Raw genomic sequence first — 23,908 nt, 5'->3', positions numbered from 1 at the left:
GTTCGTGTTTGTGAACCAGAAGGGCGGGAAGTAAGTTTCACGAGTCAGGTCCCCTTTCACACCTGCCTCAGTTGGAATTAAGACTTCAGAGAGGTTGTTGCAAGAACCTGGGTTCTGGCTGCTTCCATTAAGACTAGCTGAACTGAGGATCCCATCCTGAGCCCAAAATAAACTTCTTCTTTGAAATAAATTTACAGAAAAATAGCAATAAAACAAAAATAGGGCAGAAATCAGTTCAGTCACTCAGTTGTGTCCAACTCCATGTGACCCCATGAATCGCAGCACGCCAGACCTCCCTGTCCATCACAAACTCCCGGAGTTTACTCAAACACGTCCATCGAGTCGGTGATGCCATCCAGCCATCTCATCCTCTGTCGTCCCCTTCTGCCTCCAATCCCTCCTAGCATCAGGGTCTTTTCCAATGAGTCAACTCTTGGCATGAGGTGGCCAAAGTATTGGAGTTTTAGCTTCAGCATCAGTCCTTCCAATGAACACCCAGGACTGATCTGCTTTAGGAAGGACTGGTTGGATCTCCTTGCAGTCCAAGGGACTCTCAAGAGTCTTCTCCAACACCACAGTACAAAAGCATCAATTCTTCGGTGCTCAGCTTTCTTCACAGTCCAACTCTCACATCCATACATGACCACTGGAAAAACCATAGCCTTGACTAGATGGACTTTTGTTGGCAAAGTAATGTCTGCTTTTTAATATGCTATCTAGGTTGGTCATAACTTTCCCTCCAAGGAGTAACACTGTTTCCACTGTTTCCCCATCTATTTGCCATGAAGTGATGGGACCAGATCCCAGGTACTTAGTTTTCTGAATGTTGAGCTTTAAGCCAATTTTTTCACTCTCCTCTTTCACTTTCACGAAGAGGCTTTTTAGTTCCTCTTCACTTTCTGCCATAGGGGTGGTGTCATCTGCATATCTGAGATTATTGATATTTCTCCCGGCAATCTTGATTCCAGCTTGTGCTTCATCCAGCCCAGCGTTTCTCATGCTGTACTCTGCATGTAAGTTAAATAAGCAGGGTGACAATATACAGCCTTGATGTACTCCTTTTCCTATTTGGAACCAATCTGTTGTTCCATGTCCAGTTCTAACTGTTGCTTCCTGACCTGCATATAGGTTTCTCAAGAGGCAGGTCAGATGGTCTGGTATGCCCATCTCTTTCAGAATTTTCCACAGTTTATTGTGATCCACACAGTCAAATGCTTTGGCATAGTCAATAAAGCAGAAATATACATTTTTCTGGAACTCTCTTGCTTTTTCGATGATCCAGCGAATGTTGGCAATTTGATCTGTGGTTCCTCTGCCTTTTCTAAAACCATCTTGAACATCTGGAAGTTCATGGTTCACATATTGCTGAAGCCTGGCTTGGAGAATTTTGAGCATTACTTTACTAGCATGTGAGATGAGTGCAATTGTGGGGTAGTTTGAGCATTCTTTGGGATTGTCTTTCTTTGGGATTGGAATGAAAACTGACCTTTTCCAGTCCTGGGGCCACTGCTGAGTTTTCCAAATTTGCTGGCATATTGAGTGCAGCACTTTCACAGCATCATCATTTAGGATTTGAAATAGCTCAACTGGAATTCCATCACATCCACTAGCTTTGTTCGTAGTGATGCTTCCTAAGGCCCACTTGACTTCACGAACTATAGAAATGATCCCTGAAAGTATAGTCTTCCACTTGACTTCACATTCCAGGATGTCTGGCTCTAGGTGAGTGATCACACCATCGTGATTATCTGGATCATGAAGATCTTTTTTGTACAGTTCTTCTGTGTATTCTTGCCACCTCTTCTTAATATCTTCTGCTTCTCTTAGGTCCATACCATTTCTGTCCTTTATTGAACCTATCTTTGCATGAAATGTTCCCTTGATATCTCTGATTTTCTTGAAGAGATCTCTAGTCTTTCCCATTCTGTTGTTTTCCTCTATTTCTTTGCACTGATCACTGAGGAAGGCTTTCTCATCTCTCCTGGCTATTCTTTGGAACTCTGCATTCAAATGGGAATATCTTTCCTTTTCTCCTTTGCTTTTCGCTTCTCTTCTTTTCACAGCTATTTGTAAGGCCTCCTCAGACAACCATTTTGCCTCTTTGCATTTCTTTTCCATGGGAATGGTCTTGATCCCTGTCTCCTATACAATGTCACGAACCTCTATCCATAGTTCATCAGGCTTTCTGTCTATCAGATCTAGTCCCTTAAATCTATTTCTCACTTCCACTGTATAGTCATAAGGGATTTGATTTAAGTCATACCTGAATGGTCTAGTGGTTTTTCCTACGTTCTTCAGTTTAAGTCTGAATTTGGCAATAAGGAGTTCATGATCTGAGCCACAGTCAGCTCCTGGTCTTGTTTTTGCTGACTGTATAGAGCTTCTCCATCTTTGGCTGCAAAGAATATAATCAATCTGATTTTGGTGTTGGCCATCTGGTGATGTCCATGTGTAGAGTCTTCTCTTGTGTTGTTGGAAGAGGGTGTTTGCTATGACCAGTGCATTCTCTTGGCAAAACTCTATTAGCCTTTGCCCTGCTTCATTCCATACTCCAAGGCCAAATTTGCCTGTTACTCCAAGTGTTTCTTGACTTCCTACTTTTGCATTCCAGTCCCCTATAATGAAAAGGTCCGATGCTATAAAGAGCAATATTGCATAGGAACCTGGAGTGTTAGGTCCATGAATCAAGGCAAATTGGAAGTGGTCAAACAGGAGATGGCAAGAGTGAATGTCGACATTCTAGGTATCAGCGAACTAAAATGGACTGGAATGGGTGAATTTAACTGAAATGACCATTATATCTACTACTGTGGGCAGGAATCCCTTAGAAGAAATGGAGTAGCCATCATGGTCAACAAAGAGTCTGAAATGCAGTACTTGGATGCAGTCTCAAAATGACAGAATGATCTCTGTTCGTTTCCAAGGCAAACCATTCAATATCACAGTAATCCAAGTCTGTGCCCCAACCAGTAATGCTGAAGAAGCTGAAGTTAAACAGTTCTATCAAGACCTACAAGACCTTTTAGAACTAATACCCAAAAAAAAAGGACAGAAATACTTAGACCCTTTACCCAGATTCACCTTTTTTTTTGTATTTTACCGTGTTATCAACATCAACAAGTCTAACTGATACAGTACTCTAGTGCCCAGATGCACATTTTGTCTGGCCCAGATAACGTCCTTGATAGCACCGCCCCTGAGCATAGGATCCAGTCTTTGAGTTGGATGTTGTGTTCAGTGCTGTTACCTCTTTTACCCTTTAAATCTGGAACATTACCACAGTCTACTTTGTTTTTCATGACATTCCCGTTTGTTTGTTTTTAAATAGATCTTTTATTCTGAGTTTGCTGTTTCCTTGAACCATGGATCAGGTGTACACTGCAGGCTGGAGTGCCTCCTAGGTGAATATCTGCTGGCCGTCACATCCAAGGCCCACTGTGGCCATCTGTCCCTCACTGGTGATGTTAATTTGATCACCTGGTCAAGATGCTCTCCAGCTTCTCCTTTTAACACTTCCCGTATTTTTCCTTCCTTGCAACTAATAAGCAGACATTTAGGAGACATTTTGAGACCATGCAGTTATCCTCATCAGAATTTCCCCCTGGATTTTGTTATCTGTTGTTTTTTTTTTTCCTATCTGATCCAGCCTTTACCATATTTAACACATCATTTTTATCCAAAGTTTATAGCTTACTTTAGGGTTCACTCTTGAGTTTGCTATATTCTATCAGATAATTTTGAAATATTTTGCAAACGAGACTTCCTAAAAGCCAAAAAGATGGCTTCCTGAAAGCCAAAAGATTGTTCCCTTAGTCGATAAGAGTTAACTCCCTACAGGATCATGAGAAATGAGTACTCTTAACTTCAGAGTCTTGAATAAAAGGATGTCAGTTATTCAGCTAAACTGAAAACTAAAGGAATGATTTTATAGTCTTTATTCCCAAAGACATTAAGTGAAAAGACTTAATTCTGCTAGTTAATTCTGTGTTGATGTGTGTGTGGCTTGGGGTGTGCTGGGCAGATCATCTCTAAGCTAGAAGTGACGGGAGAGCGAGTGGAGAAATGTCTTCTGCTCTTGCAGGTTTTCAGAGATGTAGGTTACTCGTCAGAACTAAAATTGTGCTGACTTGTCACTTTGGGAATCATCTTACTGGCTTATTTTTCGTTAGAAGTACTTAATTCAGCACCTTCTTCAGGCCAGCTGGACTCTGCTTTGTGGAATTCTGAGCAGAAAACTGGAGTCCAGGTGGCTTCCATCAGGGAGCTCCGCCTGGAGGAAGTGTCATTTTCCCCACCTTGCATCGCTCCTGCCTGTTTCCTTGGGAAAACCCTTAAAGAGAAGGTCTGTGGGTGATGGCAGTCTCTTGCCGAGAAGGACCCCAAGAGCAGATCTGGCAGCATCAGAGAGGAATAGAAAACAGGTTGTGCCTCTTGGGCTGGCTGGAAGGAAGTGACTGCTGTGGAGAGCTGGCCAGGGTCTGTGAGGGGCCCCAGGGGCGTTGGGAGATGAAACCTGGCAGTAGGTGCTGAGGGCCCTGGACAGAACAGAATCCAAGACTTCTGTGTTCAGGAAAACAGGGGCTAAGGCTAAGTCCCTCTTCGTGGCAGAGGCGCTTAAATTGTGTTCTTGGTGGGCAGCTGCCATGAGAGGAGCGGTGGTAGCTCTCAGTAAGCGAGGGGGTGAAGAGGCGGAGCGGAAATGGGACGCTGACCAGGAGGTGGGGTGCGGTGTAGAGAGGACCAGAGCTGGGGGGACCAGGAGGTGGAGAGGGGGGCTTATTTGGTCATGGCAGGCAGGAGCGTGAGGGAGGAGGGGAGAGTCCCTGCTGGCTTGTATTTTGAGACTGGCGGGCTCAGACATCGGAGAAGATGAGTGTGAGAGTTTAGCAGCCCTCAGTCGGAGAGCTCTGGCAGGCTGGAGGGTATTTGTGAGTGGAGCCGGGAGGACAAGAATCTGAAAAAACATCTTTGGGGTAGACCTGTCCGAGAAAAGAAGAAGAGAAGGGGGACAAGACTGAACTGTAAGGAGAACCTTTTCAGGAACCAGACAAGAGATACGGAGTTAACATGCTGGTACCATGGTCAGGAGGTGGAAAGACTGCTGGGGAGAGACGTCCCTCAGTCCTTCCTGCCTTTACCTCTTGCACAGTGAGGGCTGCTGGGCAGGATGGAGGCCTGGCCAGCTTGGGAGCCCCTGGTCTGAGTGGCTCTTTGAAAAGTAAATTGCTTACTGCAGACCGGCAGGGAGCCCTGCAGTGCCTCTCCCGATTTAATTAATACTCGTAAAGCCCCCAGACCTGAACAGAAACGTTAGCTGTTACTGTTGCTGTGTTCTAGCCGGGAACCGTGCTTGTCTTGAAAGAAGGAAGGTTGCCTGACCCTGAAAAAGTGAGTCAGAAGGTACAGGTCTGATGCGGTGCGCTGGGGGCCAGTGCTAGGGTTTCAGCATTCCAAAGAGTGCGAAGAATTTTGGACCATGAAATAAAATGACAGACTCTACAATTCTTTTTTCTCATGTCTCCATTACTTTTGCTAACGTCTGTCGTTTTCCCCTAAATCACTGTCAATGAAATTCCTCAGTGAACAAGGCTTTGGTCCTTATCTTGGGGACCACAGCAGGTAGAGAAGGGCTGCTGGCGTGACTGGTCCCATCCTGTAACTGGCTGCAGGGAAATCCCCCAGAGGGGCAGTGGGCAGGCTGACTGCCCCCCTGAAGGAGACGCAGCCTGGCTCCCCCAAGGCAGGAGCTGGGAAGAGGGCAAGGAGAAGGAGCAGGGGCAGTGTGGAATTTGTTGACAAGGGTTCCATGGTGGCACTGAGGAACCATCACAGGCAATGAGGCCTGGTTTGGAGGTGATGATGTCATTGGGGACCTTTGGGAAATAAAAATAGCTTTCTCTTGAAATGTAGTACAGAAATACACACTATTCCAGATGAATATATTCTGAATAGTTGTATCTCTTTCAATGCTGTAAATGCGTCCCTAGAAAATTATGTAATATCTTAAAATGTATGCAGGAGCTTGCTGTTGACATAAATCCAAGGAAGCGTTGTTAACATGCATACAACTCTTATCATTTAGCCCCTGTGAGTGCCAGGAGTTTAGTAACTGGGAGCTTACATAAGGCAGAAAACACCTGTACAGTTCTGTTGTTCCGCTAATTACCAGCGTATACCTCAGCTGACTGTTAGAATTCTCTCATTGGAATGCATAGATACAGCAGTTGTTTGAAACAGGAAATCACATGTTGGACAAGCATGCCGTGTCTCAGTGGATGGGCTTTTTCCATTCAGGGTCTTCACAAGTAGGTCAAGTTGAGGGAAGGTGTCACGTGGTGGTTTTATTCATTACTTGGACAGCCGTCATCATTTAGGTAACTGATGCGTGCTCAGTCGTGTCCAACTCTCTGCGACTGCCCTGGACTGTAGCCAGCCAGGCTTCTCTGTCCATGGATTTTTCCAAGCAAGAATACTGGAGTGGGTTGCCATTTCCTACTCCAGGGGATCTTCCTGACCCAGGGATTAAACCCAAGTCTGCGGGCACAGTCCTTACCACTGAGCCGCCTGGGAAGCACCTTTCTTAGGTAAAGAAGCACTCAATTCCAGGCCAGTGGAGGGTGCGGCGGTGGCGCTGGTCCCTGGCGCCCCACCAGATCTTCCGTCTGAGAGTGGTGCTTGTCCCACTGTCTGCCTGCAGGTCGGGGCCCTTTGAAGTACGAGCGGATCTGGAGGAGTCCATGGAATTTGTGGATCCCGGAGTCGCTGGAGAATCAGACGAGAGTGGAGATGAACACGTAAGTGACGAGGAAACTGACCTGGGCACGGACTGGGAGAACCTGCCAAGCCCCCGCTTCTGTGACATCCCATCCCAGCCCGTGGAAGTCTCCCAGAGCCAGAGCAGCCAGGCATCCCCGCCCATCGCGAGCAGCAGTGCTGGTGGGATGATCTCATCGGCCGCGGCCTCCGTCACCTCCTGGTTTAAAGCTTACACTGGACACCGTTAACGGGCAGTGACCAAGAGGCACCACTACAGCCTGGAGAAAGCGCTTCTTCCACTCTCTAGTAAACATTACGTGTTTAGCTAAGATAGTGCCTGGAACAAAAAGAGGTTAAGCTGTTGGGGTTTTTTGTTTTTTAAAGCAGGGAGTCTAGCATTTCTCTTGGTCAACTGGGCAATGGTGATGACCGACATGCTTATGATAATTAACAGAACAGAGAGGTCACAGGTCCTTCTCCCAGACCAGTGCTGGTGGAGGAAGGCCCTGTTTGGTCAGTTTTATTGAGGCAGAAATGCAGGGAGCTCCCTCTGAGGACAGGCCATGGACCCCACAGACACGGCTGACATGTTGGTCCTTGTGATGCTAAGACTGTTGCTAAATACTTTGTTCCAGAGATTGAATCACAAGGAAGTGATTCTTGATGATTAGGACTTGAAAGATGAAAACTGTTTAATATGAGTTAGTTTTTACGCCGTTAGTTTTTTGTACAGAGAATCGGCAGGCAATTTGAAACACGTGGTTTCTTTATAATTTGGTCATGTTCGGTTTTTAGGTCAAGGATTTTTGTTTCATTTTAAAAGTGTGGGTTTTTTTGGTTTAGTCTTGTTTTTGTTTTTTTGGAGGGAGAGAGGTAGTTTAAAACTGATTTCACTTGTGCTGCTCCATTGTGGCCCGTCGGACATTCCTGTTTTCTTTCTCCCCACACACCAAAGAAACCAAGGTCTTTTTTTCTTTAGGACCCATATCCATGAAGAGAAGAAATGCTGGCTGCAATACTGTCCTAGAGATTTAAGAACTGTTTTCTTGTGTTTTGAGGGAAATTAAGTTCATTCTTACCTAGACTGAATTCCTACCACCCACACTGTGTGCATTTTGAAGTTGAACTATTTTCCGTGGGTAAAAAGTAAGTCATTAAGGTTGTTCCCTTATGGAAGCCAAATGCCTGCCTGGGCACAGGTTAAAAGCCACTGAAGTGGCCTCTGGTCATTCTTCTGCTGTCTGGTTTCTTTCTAAGGGCTTTAGTAAGTAGCAGGTTTCTCCAGGGAAAAGCACCCTGCTTGTTTGTTTCCTAGGTCTTTGTTGCTCTAAGGACACTACCTTTGCTCTGAAATGCAGAGCACATCATTACAGCTAATACTGCTCTTCTCTATCCTGGGAAAGCTCTGATGGAAAGAATTTTCTCTCACCAAGAGATCATTTTCAGCTAATGTGTCTTGTCCTTCTCTTAGTGACAATCTCATAAGAAAACCGTGGAGAGGCATTATGTACAAATATGTAAGTAGTTTTTTATTTTTAATAACTACAAAAAAAAATCCTATGTAATAACTACAAATGAAATCCTATGAAAAATTCCTAGCAGGCATTATCACCATATCTTGTTAGTGTGACTGGCATGATAGTACCTCATAAATCACTTGGAGGTTTGTCCCGCCCTAGCTTCTTTTCTCGTTGTAATGATTATAGTTGATACTTTGCCTCCAAATCTGAGGTGCTATATATAGCTCTTGCTATTTGGTATACTTCGTGTTTGGTAGAGTGTGGGGTAGAATTGCAGAGAAGAATGTTTATTCCTACCCAGGAATCCTGAGTTCCCTGACTTTATGAATTTTCCACTGAGGGAGGAAACAGGCTTTTCCCCTTGTGGGTTCTTATTACAGCCAGTACGGGTTTTAAGTGCTGGCCTTTGTGATTGCTGGGTTGCATCGCCCCATCCATGTCTAAAGAGTAGTTCATAGAGGGTGGCTGCGGTAGACTTGAACAAATACCAAATGAACTTAAAATCTCACGAGATGAGAGTTGTCTAGGCATTCAGACCCTCAAAGAGCTTAGTCTTGGAACACTGGGATTTGGGGCTTGGGGGTAGAAAACAACTTTAGCTGAAAAAATGCACAGCAGTCACAGTTCTTCTCAAGTAATCTTCTTATGAAGAAGATATCACAAACTAGAGTAATTCAATAAAACTTACATGGATATGGGAAATGTAGGGATTGATAGGGTATGTTTTGTTTTAATATCAAATAGAGGCACTTTACTTAGGGTTAAATGGTCAAACCTTTAATGGTTTTGAACACCAACATACTGGCTTAACACTGCTGAGATATTTTGGTTTTCATTATTTTGCACTGGATCCACCCTGTAAATATTCTTAAATATACATTTCAACCACTGTTTGTTTTTTCTACTCTCTTTGCTGCTCATTAAAATCTCTCATGGAGGTGCCAGAACCATATGTAAACAGCTTTTTAAAAAATTGAAGCTGGTATTTTTTTTTTTTCCTAAACAAAAAAAGCCATAGAACTTGGTCATGTTTTCCATAGTAAAATGATTTGTTGAAACAAGGTAATGCTAGAAAAACTCACAGGCACCACATAGGCTGCTTTAAATGGTCTGTTAAAGACTGTTTTTGTAATGGGGTGTAACAAAGAAAAGTTTTGCACATCTGTAAGTTCAGGGGGAGAACAGTGTCAACATCGGGGAGTGGACAGAATTCATGTAAGGAGTTGTGCATTGATAATATGGGGAAGAACGTTTGGTGGCATGCTGTTAAAAGAATCTCCTCGAGGCGTCACATTGCAGGGATTCCCCACTGCTCTGTGACTTCCAAACCAGTTTGAGTCATACAAATAAATGTTTTCTAAACTTTTATTGTATTATTGCAATAAATCTTTTAATAGTACTTTGCAAATATGTATGTCTTCTTCAAGCTCTGATTACTCATTTCTACTGATAATAAATTGAGGGTAGCAAAAATGAGATCTAACTCTGGAGTATTTTATACAAACTGTAGGATTTTTTTTTTTTTTTTAAGAATTTTTTGCCATGTGATGAAAAATGCCTGTTAATCCTTTTTTTAAAAAGTATTTAGTGGTATTACAGTAATGGCCCATCTTCAGTAAGCTTGAAATTAGTTGCATACTTGCTCTGAAGATGCATTTTTGTTTGGTAGCTATCATTTGATGCGGATCACCAACAGTGACTTTTGGTGTCTTGCAACAGCCCTTTAAGGAGGGAGGGAGGGAAGGATGGGGCCTCTGGGTTGCCCATATGGAATCTGCCTAAGATTTCTTCAGAACAAGAGAAAGGGAAATGTTAGAGGCGATCTGTCAAGCAGTGAGAACAGCAGAATCCTTCCCCTCTGTGTTTTGAGTAACTATGTAGTCTCTGCCAGGTGGGTAATCCGTACCTTTCAGGTTAGATTACTGTGAAGAGGGGCCACGTGCAAGGTGGATGGGGATACCGAGAGTGATGACTGCAAAAGAGCAAGAGCAGCTCAGACAAATGCTGAGGCACTGTTGCCGTGGTCATCCTACTCTTTTTTACCTGCAGGAAGAGGCCAGCCAGCAGTAGCAGAACAGGCAGGGAAATGCAAGGAGTCCTGAATAGGGCATGTGCTTCCATGTCAGTCCTTCACCTTCCTGGGTAACAGTTAAAAACATCCTCCCATCTAATGGGTACACACAGATTCCCAGTCCTCAGACTTAGATCATGATTGATGCAGGAGTCAGGTAGAAGCAGATGGAAAGAACTAAGGATAAATTTGTCCTCAGTGGTTGGGAGGTCATTTGAAAATTGCTTCAACAGCATGCACTGGGAAATTTGAAACCAACTTCTGGGCAAGTTATCTGAACCCCAGCTGTGAAATACTCAAGAGAAGGCCACCAGTAGCACCCTGTTCGAAGGATCTGGTGAGAAAGTATCCCCATAAAAAGGGTTCACTGTCTGCTTAGAGTTCCAAAGATGAAGTGTCTTGTTTTTTTAACCAAAAAGGACCAGTGGGACCATCTTTTCTAGAAGAAAAGGGATGGTAAAACAGCAAGAGGTGCATCAGTGACTTTTTTGTTGTGTTTTGTAGGAAGGAATGAGGTAATAGTCTGGTGGGAGAAAACCTGATGGAGAATTCAAATGGTCCCTTTAAAAAGTGAGAAATAGGCAGGGGGTATCTGACAGCACTAGGTAAGCTGAAAAGTGGGTGGGAGTCAGTAGGGTGGAAGCAGCTCAGTCATGAGGGCACATTAATACCTTCAGGTCCATATCAGCTTGTTCACCATCTCCCCCCTTGGGCATGGCTTTTTAGCATTTACTTTATGACTTCAGAAGACACCTGGATTTTGAGGAAAGGGCTCTCCTGCCCTTCCCAGAAACTTATTTCCCTAAATTTAAAACATTATGAGGAAGACATTTTTAGAGCATAAGCAAGTAGATGGCTCTTGATTTTAACAACAGAGGGGCAAGTGGTTTGGAAGGTAGTAAATGGGAGAGACACATCTCCTAACCACAGGATGATTAATAATGATAGAAATGGTATATCTTCTGCATCAGTAATGTATTCAGTAATAGTTGCCGTCAGAGTAGGAAGGACCATGTCTAGCACCCTGGACTTGCACCCTAATGGTGCACTTATTTTCTGGCTTAGGGATACTGGTACTGGCTTACGTTGGAAGTTCTGCTGCACTGATGGCCTTGGAGAAAAAGTCTGCTGAGGCCTGGAATGCTCTTGACCAAGACCTTTAGTGCCCAAAACATATGTGCATTAATGTTTCAGAAACACTCACCTTATAGCAGTGCTGTCCAGTGTAATATTTATTGTAGCCCACATATGTGATTCTAAACTTTCTGGTAGTCTCATTAAAAAGGTAAGAAGAAATTGGTAAAATGTATAATACAGTTTAATTCAAGATACCCCCAAATACTATTTCATCTGATTAGCGTGAAAAATATTAAAATGGCGGAGGCGGTTGGGGGGAGGCTGTAGGAGGGTTCATTTGTATTCTTGCCCTGGGCCACAAAAGCTGGGGAGGGCTTACCCCTTTATTTACACTTAAACCCTCCTTGAATTCACTCTTTTCTGGGGTGTGTCCACAGTCCTGCTGAGAAGGTATGCAATAAAGAGCCTCAGCAGAGCACTCACTGGAAGCCTGAAGGGAGACTGCTGACCTGGGAAAAGATGGGGTGAGAGGTCCCAGCTTAGACGCCAGGGCAGCCAGAGCACTGTCTCTGCTTAGGAGAAGAATCAATCCAGGCTGGGGTGGAAGGATTGTCTGTGGCAGGCCACACACCCTGCAGCAGAATCGTGCCTGGCTACCCATACAGGAGACTTGGTGAGGAAGAGCAGAGGTCATTAATGGCTCTGTCCCAGAAGAGAGTCCCGTCCATCCCTGCCTTCCCACTGGGCTGCAAATATGCAGTACACAGAAGGGCCGTTTCCCCTCCTAATGGATAGGGCACTAACAGATACAACTTTGCTCTGCATTTTACTGATTGGCAAATAGTCGATTTTGAATCTGGTTTTGAATCTTCTATCAACTTCTTCAAACTACTTAATAGACATCTAAAAATACCAGTGAGTAAAGCAGTTTTATTCTCTGATGGGGGTGGTAGGGGAGGTGGACATAAAGGAGGGAAATAATTAAAATAGCACAAGTGATTCTGCCCAAGTTAATTAGGAGACATGATCTGCTCATCACTCAGCAAGCACAAGTGCTTTTACAGGACTTGCACATTTCCCACCACTGTGCCTGGTATGTATCCTTTTCTACTGGTGGGAGATGGACGTGCAGGACTTCATTTCAGCTGTATGCCATTTTCTCCATAAATGCTGACTTCTGAACCTAATCCCTGCTGGGTTTTGTCATTCCAAAGAGAAAAGCAAAACATTTAAGTAGAGGTTTCTAATTTTAAACTTTTATAGCCTTAAAAGAATCTTAATCCAAAAAGAATTTGAGACAACAGGTCCCAAAACTAGTTTGTTCTGAGGTCTGTTCTCTACTAAGTGAAGAGGAGATGAGGGACATTTGAGAGGGGAAGGTTTCACTTTGCATTTCAATCAGAGGAGCACCACGTCTCACCAGAGTTGTTGTAGCAGAGGAGATGGGCATCTCTTTGCTCCCACTCCCTTCCCAACTGCCGATTTTAGTGGCTCTGCTCCTTTAAGATTATGTATTAGTCACGTCAGTCATGTGTGGCTTTTTGCGACCCCATGGACTTTTCTGCCCGGCTTTTCTGTCCATGGAATTCTCCAGGCAAGACTGGAGTGGGTTGCCATTCCCTTCTCCAGGGGATCTTCCCACCCCAGGGATCAAACCCAGGTCTCCTACATTGCAGGCAGATTCTTTACCATCTGAGATACTGAATAATACCAGGTCAAGCAAACCACCTAGAATAGGTGTTACTGCCTAACTGAGTTTTGCTTAAACCAGTTAGATGTATATACACTGGAAGTCCCCCAAGGGTTCATAACCACAGTGATGTTTGCTCTTCCCATGAGGTTATGCAGACACCAACTATGGCCACACGCTTCGGTGCATGTCATAGAAGGGACTGCACATTTCCCATGAAGGTCCTTTCACCAGTCACGGAGATGGCAGCACTAGCTTGTCTGAACCCAAAGCGACACCCGGGATAGAAACTGTCAGATTCCCTAAGGGCCCGCTGCTGTGCATGGCAGAGAACGCCTTTATGTAAACACAGCATGGTGCCTGACAGTAAGGGCAGGTAATGCCAGCTCTGGTACCTGGCGCAGTCTATGGTACAGCAGGGTTTTGGCACAGACGGGCTTTAGTCTTTTTGAGGTAGGCTGTGGGAGGTAGAGGAAGAATAGCCAGTCTGCTGAGTAAAGAAGGAATAGAGGCTATTAAAGCAGTGCTGGGGGTGGGGGGGAATGCCCAGGAAGACCCACATAATAAAAAATCTGAGGCCAGTTCATAAAGTTTGGCAGGGAGGCCCTGAAGTCCAAGTTAGAAGGGTGGTTGGACAGAGTCCAGGAAGGGAACTCCGAGATCAAGCTTAACTATCAACTGACAACCTTCCGCAGTCGGGAAGCCCAAAGGAACCCGCTGCCAGGGAAGACATGACAAGGCCCAGATCACACCAAACACAGCCGGCAGTCACCCAGCAAGACTGCAAGGGCTGCTCCGGAAGCGACCCTAACCAAGAAAGCTCCCTGGGACCAGCTGTGGCCAGAGGAAAAGATCCTCCCAGGTCCCTTCATCCCTCTTCATGTTTCTTATACCAGGAGTTAAGTAGAGCGCAGTCAGAACCGGCCAGCACCCCTCACATCAACGTGACGATTATAAACATTTCGTGGCATGTGCGTGTCCTGGGTGTGCGGCCCTGAGGGGTGTCCTGGCCAAGCCGCCCTCCGTGAGCCCTGAGTGGAGTTGCAGAGCAAGGTCCAGGCACACAAGAGGCAGCAGAGAGGAACTACCAGGTGAACCAGCTGGGCAGGGCAGGTGGGGGCTGCCGAGGAGACGCCGCCTGTGCAGTTGGCAGTGTGTTAGGGCAGGGAACATGCTCAGTTGTGAATGAGCCTTCTACGTGGCCATATTAATGCCAGAGGCATTTTGACAAGGCCTGAAAAAATGTTTTAACCTTGGCCCTTTTGCCCTTTCCTGTCTGGATTTTCTTTCAAACGGTGAAGTGAGGGGTGGGAGAGAGCTGCTAGGCCAAGTATTTCAGACCCTCTAAGCAAAAGCTGAAGGGGTTAGTGTTCTTTATTTGGGTCCCCACGGGGGCGGAGTTCGGGTGAGCCTAGGGTCCTCACGCCCACATTATTTCCTTTCGTATGAGTCTAGGATTCTACAGTCAGGCAGGGAGCACTGCAGTGCTGCAGAAGTGAGAAGTGAACTGGTTTCCCCAGCTTGGCACTAGGGGGCTCTAAGGCACAGCATCTTTCTCCTAAAGGGAAAAGCTACACTTGTCTAGAAACGAAGACCAGGGAGGAGGCGCCCTCTGACGCCACCTGCCAAGGTTCTCTTACCATTCACACAGTCCTGGGAACTGGGTCTTGCATGGGGTTCAAAAGGGGTCATCAGTGATTTCTGAGGACCCCAAGAACTGCATGCCAAGATGGGGTTGGGCCGCCTTGTCTTCTGCTTTTTGTCAGTCCAGGCCCTCACACTCACAGCTTTGTGTCCCACGTGAAACCAGATCCAGGATGGCTGACCTGGGAGAAGCACCCTGGGCACATGTAGAACCAAGCACCAGTAACAGTGAAAGCTGACTCACTCTAGGCACTTTCTGCACACCGCGCTGTATGAAGTCCCGCGAGTGCACACCTCCTTCACTCCTGAGTCAGGAGTGAAACCAGCCTATCACATCAGGGAGGTACCGAGACAGCCGCTGCAGAACAAACCACAGGGGAGGACAATGAGTACTGGAAACTTCGGCCTTGGGGATGGAAAGCATTCGCCCTCACGTCGGCTGGGGTGAGTCACGAGGAAGGACACGGACGTCCTGAGGGGGGACGTCAGCCTCGTCTGGTCCTGTCGGAGGTATCATGATGTGCCTGCTTGCTCAGCATCCAGAGACACTTGCTAGTTTCCCCTTTTCAGGGAGGAGCAGCTACTGCCTAAGGGTAAGGGCAGAAAGAAGCTGCTCTGTGGCCACACCACCTCCGCCACAGGTGAACCTGGCTCCCTCGACTCCAGCCTTGCCCCACTGCTTGGCAGTCCTGGCCAAAGCTTCACTCCACCTTCACATGCTTCTCCCGCAGAACCCGCGGTCTTCAATCATCATTGCCATCACCCCGCCCCCGGAACACTCACCAGGGCCTCCTGACAGCCAGGAGCTAATGCGGCTGCAAGGCTGTGTTGGCGGCTACTCAATTCAAGCCAACCTAGCTTGCAGGTCCTCCACAGCAGCTTTCTGGGGCCAGATACTTTCCAGCCCCACAAGGCATTACATGAACACAGGTCTGAATATATCCTCACTGACTTCAAAACAATTAACTCATCATGCTTAGATAATAATGCCTCATCCAACAGGAAATAAAGGCAGTCCTGGGCAGATGAAAGCAAAATAAGTGTTAAAGGTCTGTAAAAATGTAAGCTCACATTGTTAAGATGGCCTCTTTCCAGTGGTAGAATTCTCTTTCCCCCTCCCAACAACTCAATTTTTTAAACAAATTCTTAGGACTCAGTTTATAATATCTCTAGTATTACCTCAAAAAAGAAAACAAATCTGCAAAACTCAAGTTCCACTTAAGATGCATGTTTTTATTGAAGTTAAAAAAAATTTGTAACCAGACAGAAAGAATAAAATAGACAAAAATGTTATAATCTGACTATATAATATTCTCTCATTCTTGGTGAATCACTAAAATATAACAAAGGATTGTTCTCTATGCTAATTTTTAAGGTTGTCCAGTTAAACCATTATTTGGTATCCTTTCAACAGGTTAACCTCTTAACTATTTAGAGTTTCTTCTCAGAAACATTCATATATTATACAGAAAACATTCATAGTTTATTTGGGAAACATTCATATTTTATACAGGATGTACAAATTTGAGATGAGACCCCCCCCAACCCCAAAAAAACCAAAACAACCCACACGATTGTAGCTGCAACGCTATCCTAGCTGCATTGTGGTGATTATGTTCAGTCAGCGTCCACTATTTACAACTGAATTTTAATGGTGTTATTTACAGAGGGGCCAAAGCACTCATCTAAAGCAAAGGCGCGCGGGTTGAATGTGCACTTTCATAGCCCTAGGAAAACACAACCATTATATACACTGTAAACACCACAGGCCATGAAATCCGTCTCCACTCACAAACATCAACCTCACAGATCAAGCATACAAGGTCTAAGTAAGGTGCCTGACTTTTCCTTTGTAAGCATACTTTTCATCCAAGAGTACTGCTATTCCTTTCATAGGACACTATTCACTTATTTCAAATATGGGGCCAGTGCTCGAAACATTCCCGGAACCCCTTTTCGGGGATTGCCTGCATAGTCTGTGATGAACTCTGCTGAATGTTCTTGATGGTGGCAAGTCTTCGTCCTCAAGGATTTGATTTGGGAAAACAGGCACAGTTATTCACAGCCAGGTGAATCAAACGGTCGGATACAACCCTGAATCAAACGTGAGGCACCACTATAAAATGATGAGACCAGTTTTCTTATACAGATCATAAATTCAGAGATTTAAGATGCCTGAGCAATGGCGGTCCTGATGGAGTAGCAGAGATTCTCCTGGAGTGATGACTGAGAGGCAACACTCACTGAAATGGTGTATCTAGGTGGTGTTTGCAGTTTCTGAAATTGGTCTGTTGCCTCGCACATACACTTTAGTACTCCTCCTCAGCTTCAGTCCCTTTTGCTTTCTTATGGATTGCCCGATTAAAGCTGTGGCAGGCAGGGACCCAGTGATTGTCATGGAGCCCCAGCTTACAGCCGGGGAAGCCCTTCTGAGACCGGTGGCAACACATCCAGTAGCCCGGGCCGTAGGGCAGCGCCTGGCAGTAGGGCTTGGGGTGCCACCGGCACAGAGACACATCCCCTCTCACGTACTTCTTCTTGCACTGCTTGCACGGGTCCTCTCTGTAGCGTGGATCCCGCACCCAGCGAGAGTCTGCCGGCCTGATATTGTAATATTCAATGATAAACTTGAAATAGCAGCAGGTACACTTAAGAGCCACTAAACTCTTAGTAGGAAGTAACCTGAAGATTTTCACCATGATGTGGTGGGGCAGAAAAGCCATATACTGCTGAGGCTCTAAAAGCTGTTGGATCTTAAACCTGGTCTCCAGAAAGTCATGTGACACCTGCTTCTTCCAGCTGGATGCCTCGAGCACTGGTAACGTACTTTCCACAGGAGACGCCAGTGGGACAAATGCATCAGCTGAGGCGCTTTTTTCCTCAGGTGCACTGTCACCTTCAGCAACCTCTTCAAACTGACTGGCCTCGGAAGACTCTTCTGTTGTGGCTTCATCTGACTGGGAATGGCCTGACTGGTGCTGACCAGATGGCAAAAAAAACAACATCCCTGGAAGTGGGTCTTCACAAGACTCCGATCTGGAAGGCTGGTCTTTCTCCACCTTGGACACAGTGATACTAATGCACAAAGATTCTTTTTTGCGCTGATCAGGATTTTGGTTAGCAAGTGGCACAAGCTCTTCACTAATGCCATCAACAGCATCTGTGGGCAATTCAATGGCTTGGGGACAGGTGCGAGGAGGAAAAGGTGGGCCAACAAGTTCCTCTGTCATTTCCACATCATGCCGGTTGCTGCTTTTCATGGCAGTCTGCTGATCTGGCTCTAATTCTGCACTGTCCGTGTGCAAACTCAGGCCTGCCGGCAACGAGGGACAGCCTCGAGGCGCACCGTCCCAGGCCTGGTCCCCCTGAGGAGAACAGCGGTCAGCTCTTAAGGGGCTGCAGCCCACAGATACAGACCCCACAGTTTTCACCTGAGTGTCAGGAACCTCCAAGGCGCCTTTCTCTGCTTTGCTTTCCTCAGCCTGGGTGCCATTCACAAGCAGCACGCGGCCCACATTGCGGCGAAAGCTGTTATTCCTCGAGAGGCTCCCGGGCTCCCGCTGGCTCTGCCGCTTCAGGCACTCGGACTCCAGCCTGGCTACCATGTCGAGGACACGGACGGGCTCGCTCTGTGGTTCACCAACCTCAGGATTTCTCCTTTCTGCAGGTTCTTCACATGCTCCTGGGGCGGACAAAGGCTCGGGGGCTGGAGGTCCACCTCTGGATTGCCCGGAAAACCGCACCACAGCAGGTGAGTGAGTGCAGTTTTTCGCACAACTGGCTAGCAGAGCGCTGGCTCTTTGCTCAAGGAAGGCCACCATCTGTATGACCGACAGAGGCCTCCCGGCATACATGCCGTCCCCGCCGTCACTCACGTAATGCACAGAACAGTGCTCGATGCCACATGCAAAAGGCTCAGGCTGGTAGCATCTGCTGTTGATCTCCTTCATCCTTTCTAACTGTATCTTGGCTTTTTTAAGATCCCCTGATTTTTTCCTTCTTTTAGTAGCTCTCCCATCAATATCCCAGGAGCTTTTTATTTTCATAGATCCTATTCTATTACTGCACTGGTGGGCTGCAAAGAATGCTATCTTTTCCTTGGTATTTCCCGGTTTCACAACAGCCCAGATATCGAGTGGCCCTTCCCCTTCTTCACCCTGGTGGATTGTTGCAGATGGTGCATTCTTCTTGGTTTTAACATTCAAGCTGCTCTCTTCAGGACTCTTCCCACTCATGCTGCACAGAACATTTGGAGAAAGGATTCCAAAAGGCTTTCGAGATGATGCTTTACCAAGACAGGCTGAAGGAAAGACACTTGATTTCATACAGCTAGCTTTGCATTCTTCATCGCTGACAGCCCGTTGGTGGCTCATAGGAGTTCTCAGAGTTTCTGTGCCGATTTCCAGAGGTTGCCCTTTCTTCTGGAATTTCCAGTATGGCTTAAGGTGCATAACAGAGGTTCTACAAGAAGGAAAGACACATTTGATTAAAAGTCTGATTTTATTTTTAGAAAAGCTTTTTTTTTTAAAAAACTTATACTCACATGGTTCTAGCAAGTAATAGAAACATTGTCTTTCAGTTCACTAAATCTCTACCAATTCTCATTTCCACTAGTTTTTCATATACAAATCAAGAACAACAAAAGCAAAAACAATTATTTTCCCTGGTTTACATGCTGGAAAATAAATTTCAGACTGAGTGACTAGACTAAAGGAATTTCAGGCTGGCATTAATTAACATTCTATACATAAAATTAGTACTTTAAATGTAAAAAAAGTTGAACTTACTAAAGACACTTAAGTATCAGTATAAGACACAGTATAGAAGAAACAATAGTATAAAAGAAATCCATCCAAAATCCCTGGTATATTAACGCTTTTCTAAGTCACCATAACTAGCATTTTATTGATTGCAAAACAGTATATCAGAATTGTTATATTGCTTTCTAACCTATTGTTACTGTTGAGTATTTTAGACATCTAGAACAAACAATCTATCTGTATAAGCTCTTAACTGTCAAATTTCCTGCAAATAAAATACAAAGTCCACAATCTTCATTAATTCACTGGTTCAAGAAAAAAGTTCCTGTTTTGTTCCCTGGCCAGGGATGGAGATGGGAACCATTTTATAAATCACAAAGATAATTACATTTAGAGATACATGTTCTAGTCCTTGTCATATCACTAATGGCTAGACAGGTTGATTTTACCTTGGGTGAGTCACTTCCTCTCCGGGTCTGAGTTGAAATGTTAACTTGAGGGGTTGGGATACTAGTCTAGTCAAAGCTATGGTTTTTCCAGTAGTCATGTACGGATGTTAGGGTTGGACTCTAAAGAAAGCTGAGCGCCAAAGAATTGATGCTTTTGAACTGTGGTGTTGGAGAAGACTCTTGAGAGTGCCTTGGACTCCAAGGAGATCCAACCACTGCGTCCTAAAGGAAATCAGTCCTGAATATTCATTGGAAGGACTGATGCTGAAGCTGAAACTCCAATACTTTGGCCACCTGATGCAAAGAACTGACTCATTGGAAAAGACCCTGATGCTGGGAAAGATTGAAGGCAGGAGGAGAAGAGGACGACAGAGGATGAGATGGCTGGATGGCATCACTGACTTGATGGACATGAGTTTGAGTAAGCTCCAGGAGCTGGTGACGGACAGGGAAGCCTGGCGTGCTGCAGTCAATGGGGTCGCAAAGAGTTGGACACAACTGAGCAACTGAACTGAACTGGGATACTAGATTATTTAATGATTTTTGTTAGTTTGTATGTCAAGATATCCCACTGCTACACAGAACACCTTGGATTGAGAAAAACAAGTCTTGTCAGGATGCCTGGTCTCCCATAAAATAAACCAACAGCCCAAAATGAACACCTGCAGTCACAGATTGGTGGGAGTGAAGCAAGGGCTTTCACAGGTCTAAGCATGTGGGCTCTCAACCCACTCTTGTTCCTACGGATACAGTCTAAGCCACACACATGGGGCAGTCCGTCACATCCCTTTCTCATTCGCTCCGTAACAGTTACCCAGGGCCTGCACAGGCAGCCTTCATAGTGATTGCTTTCAGATAGCAGTGTTATCCATCAAGAATGAAAGTGATCATCCAGAACATATTTACTTTTCATTTCAAATTTAATTCCTAGAGTCCAGTCTCAGCTAAAAGAAGAAATATGGATATGAATATCTTCCAGCTAGGTAAAGAGAAACCTTACTTTTAAGGCACACAAAGGAGAGATACCCTGAAATAGATCAGGTTAATTTGTTTCTGATCTTTGGCAACCTACAGTCTACATTTGTTGAGATCACCTCCTTGTGTGCACTGAAGCATTTTTAACAGCTTTATATATTATAGAATACAGAATCATTAAATTCTATAAGTCAGTTTTACAAGGGGTTACCCAGAATTCCTTAAGAAGACGATAAAGATATATATGAATAAAATGAATATAAGAGGCCTCTCTTATATTCCTAGTGCCCTCTCTCTGTGTCAACAATTTTCTGGTTTTTCATATCTCTTCAATCCCTTCCATGTAAAATGTAAGAAATTGAGGTGTTGAAAAATCCAATTAATTCGCACATAATGATCTCATTACAGAATGCCTGTGAATAAATTTAAACTTCAGCAATGTGTGTGCCATTCTGCACTGCACATTATGTTCTCTTCGCCTTCCTCCTCCACACAGTATTTTAGGTGCTATTATTGATAGACAGCGACATTTGGAAGAAACTAATGTGATTACAGAAGGCTTTTGTTTGTGTATGTTAACCTGCAAAGTCAGCTCAACTAACACATTACTAATAGACAAGTTTTAGTAGGATTAAAGTAGGAGATGATCCCACCAAACAGGAGTGAGGGAAGGTCCAACAGTGAAGGAAAAAAGCCAGTAAGGTCATTCGATGCAACCAGGGTGACTGCTGAGAGTAAATGGTGATTCTGTGGGACCCCCAAAGGAAGCAGAACCTTTAGGCACAGGCTGGAATCCTCCACTGGTTGAAGGATGGCTGAGGTATTAACCACTTGCCCTTCCTTTGCTGGGCTTGGAGGCCCTGAGACAGTAAAATGCTGGCAAGACTCAGAAACTTGCAAAAATTGAGAGTTTGGGTTGAAATCAGTGTTGAAGCACGAGGATGATAGAGGGCATGTACTGCAAAAATCCGTAAAATAAAAATTTTACATCTCTGAGCGATTATGTCAGACAGTGGCATTTTGCCCAGCCCATCTCACTCTCTTAAATACAGATAGGCACTGCAGGAAGCTCCAGTCAGATTTCCATGGTTGCCAATCTCTTCATACAACTGTATTTTAAAAGTTCACCACAATAAACTCCTGATTCCTTGCAATTAAATAAAATGTGGGTTATAGCACCTACCCACATATGAGTGTTTGTTAGATGCTCAGAAATGTCCTTGAAAAAAATTAAGATCCTTGTGCCTGCTGAATCAGAATTTCTGGGACTGGGCCAAGAATCTGTTTTTAACCTTAGATTTAATTTGAAAGAGAATTTAAAGGTCGGTCATGTGTTAGATGCAAGAGTGTCAGTGGGTTCTGGTTTGGGCTGGGGGCTGGGGGCTGGGCTACTGACAGGCGTGAGGTGGAACTGCCCAACACCATTCAGTCCACACTGAAGCATCTACTCTGACAGATGGGTAAAGACAGACCCATCTTTTTATTTTTTATTCTCTTTAAAATATACACACAAAAGTCAATGGCCATTTTATTGCCAAATTTCTGTCCAACTCCAACTCTTCAGTTTCTTTGCACTGAGGAGTTTTCTTTGCTTTCCCAGCTCTCTTCTTTTCTTCTCCAGCCTTTAAACACTATGTATTCCTCAGAGTTCTCTCTCTGGACCATTATTACTCTTAACCTATGTATCTAAATGACCTCACAGTTTTAATGAGCACAGACTCATGGTGCTCCAGTGGTATGTTCTCCCAAGCTTCATATGCTATGACATGCCTGACAGACATACTCACCTGGATGTCAAAAAGAATCCCCCAAATCAAAGCAACTACTTAATGACATCACCAAGTACCTAGTCAACCACTCCAGAAGAGTCGAAATCACTTTGATGACTCCTCCCATCACTAAAGCTAAAAATGGCTCCCTCTTCTTGTTCATCCCTAGTTTTAGCTGCCGTATTTTCTCTCTGCTGTGCTGTTAGCTAAAAGCCTAACCCCTTGAATCAGTGAGATGCAAGGTCATGGAGCCCACTCCTGCCTTGCCCTTTCATGATTCAAACTTCGAAAGCTTGTTCACAGACCATTAACACAGGACCACGTAGATGAAAGCCAAATGTATCACCTAAGATTCAAATTTTAAGGTAGGCAGAGCCATAAAACTAAGTAAACAGCTTCAAACTTTTTTCATAATAACTGCCACCCATTTCTTTCTGTCCATTTATTATCCAAAATTTATTAATAAGCACTCTGGGCTGGAATTTAGTGGTGCAATTATGAATAAGACACAGTTACTGCCCTTGGTTGGTTTAGTCACTGAGTCATGTCCAACTCTCGCAACCCCATGGACGGGGGCCCACCAGGCTCCTCCGCCCATGGAATTCTCCAGGCAAGAACACTGGAGTGGGTTGCCATTTCCTTCTCCAAGGGACCTTCCTGACCCAGGGATCAAACGCGGGTTTAAGGAGACAGTAAAATCAAATAGGCAATTACAATATAGAGTGTGGTATGTGTTATAAGGGGTGGTACAGGTGCTGTGAGGGTCCCTGAGGGCAGAAGGCGGAGGGAGAGGACAGAGGAGGAAGGAACCGTGTGAAAGGAGGAGAGGGACCGTCAGTACCAAGTTCAGTCTTGAGGGCACACAAACAGGTCAGAAAAGCCGTGAAGGAAGATAAAGTCCTAGGAGTTCAAAAGTTAGATGACGCTTTTGGGGAAACTGAGGCAGCTGAGAAATAACCAGCATCCCAGCTAAGCTGAAGAGACAGAAGTAAATGGATCAGAAATGAAAAATAGGCACCATTTTATTTAGCGACTGATTATAAATGGAGGTTGAGGGAGGGCGTCAAGGATGGCTCCTCATGGCTATAGCAACCTGATAAAGAGTGGCACCTTTTAGTGAGACAGCAACAAAAGCAGGTGAGCTGTTAGTATGCAGCAAGGGAAAAGGTAAGTTCAGTTTTAAGAAATGATGCATCC

At 44.9% G+C, this 23,908-nt stretch overlaps 2 protein-coding genes across 5 annotated transcripts in view; one reads left to right on the top strand and one right to left on the bottom strand.

Moving 5' to 3' along the window:
* Positions 1-9,686, top strand: part of ATG14 (autophagy related 14) — a 39,114-nt gene extending 29,428 nt beyond the window's left edge. The window contains exon 10 of the mRNA XM_043472161.1: positions 6,698-9,686. Coding sequence (XP_043328096.1) covers positions 6,698-7,004 — 307 coding nt within the window. The 3' untranslated portion in view covers positions 7,005-9,686. The remainder of the gene's footprint in view (positions 1-6,697) is intronic.
* Positions 9,687-15,970: 6,284 nt separating this feature from the next.
* Positions 15,971-23,908, bottom strand: part of FBXO34 (F-box protein 34) — a 70,050-nt gene continuing 62,112 nt past the window's right edge. For all 4 annotated transcript variants that reach the window (XM_043472157.1, XM_043472158.1, XM_043472159.1 and 1 more), the window contains one exon: positions 15,971-19,219. In XM_043472157.1, the coding sequence (XP_043328092.1) occupies positions 17,068-19,219 (2,152 nt within the window). In that variant the 3' untranslated portion in view covers positions 15,971-17,067. The remainder of the gene's footprint in view (positions 19,220-23,908) is intronic.

The sequence above is a fragment of the Cervus canadensis genome, chromosome 6 (genome assembly GCF_019320065.1).
Source record: "Cervus canadensis isolate Bull #8, Minnesota chromosome 6, ASM1932006v1, whole genome shotgun sequence".
Lineage (NCBI taxonomy): Eukaryota > Metazoa > Chordata > Mammalia > Artiodactyla > Cervidae > Cervus > Cervus canadensis.
The sequence above is the reverse complement of the archived record's forward strand: the minus strand, read 5'-3'. Positions and strand labels throughout refer to the sequence as shown.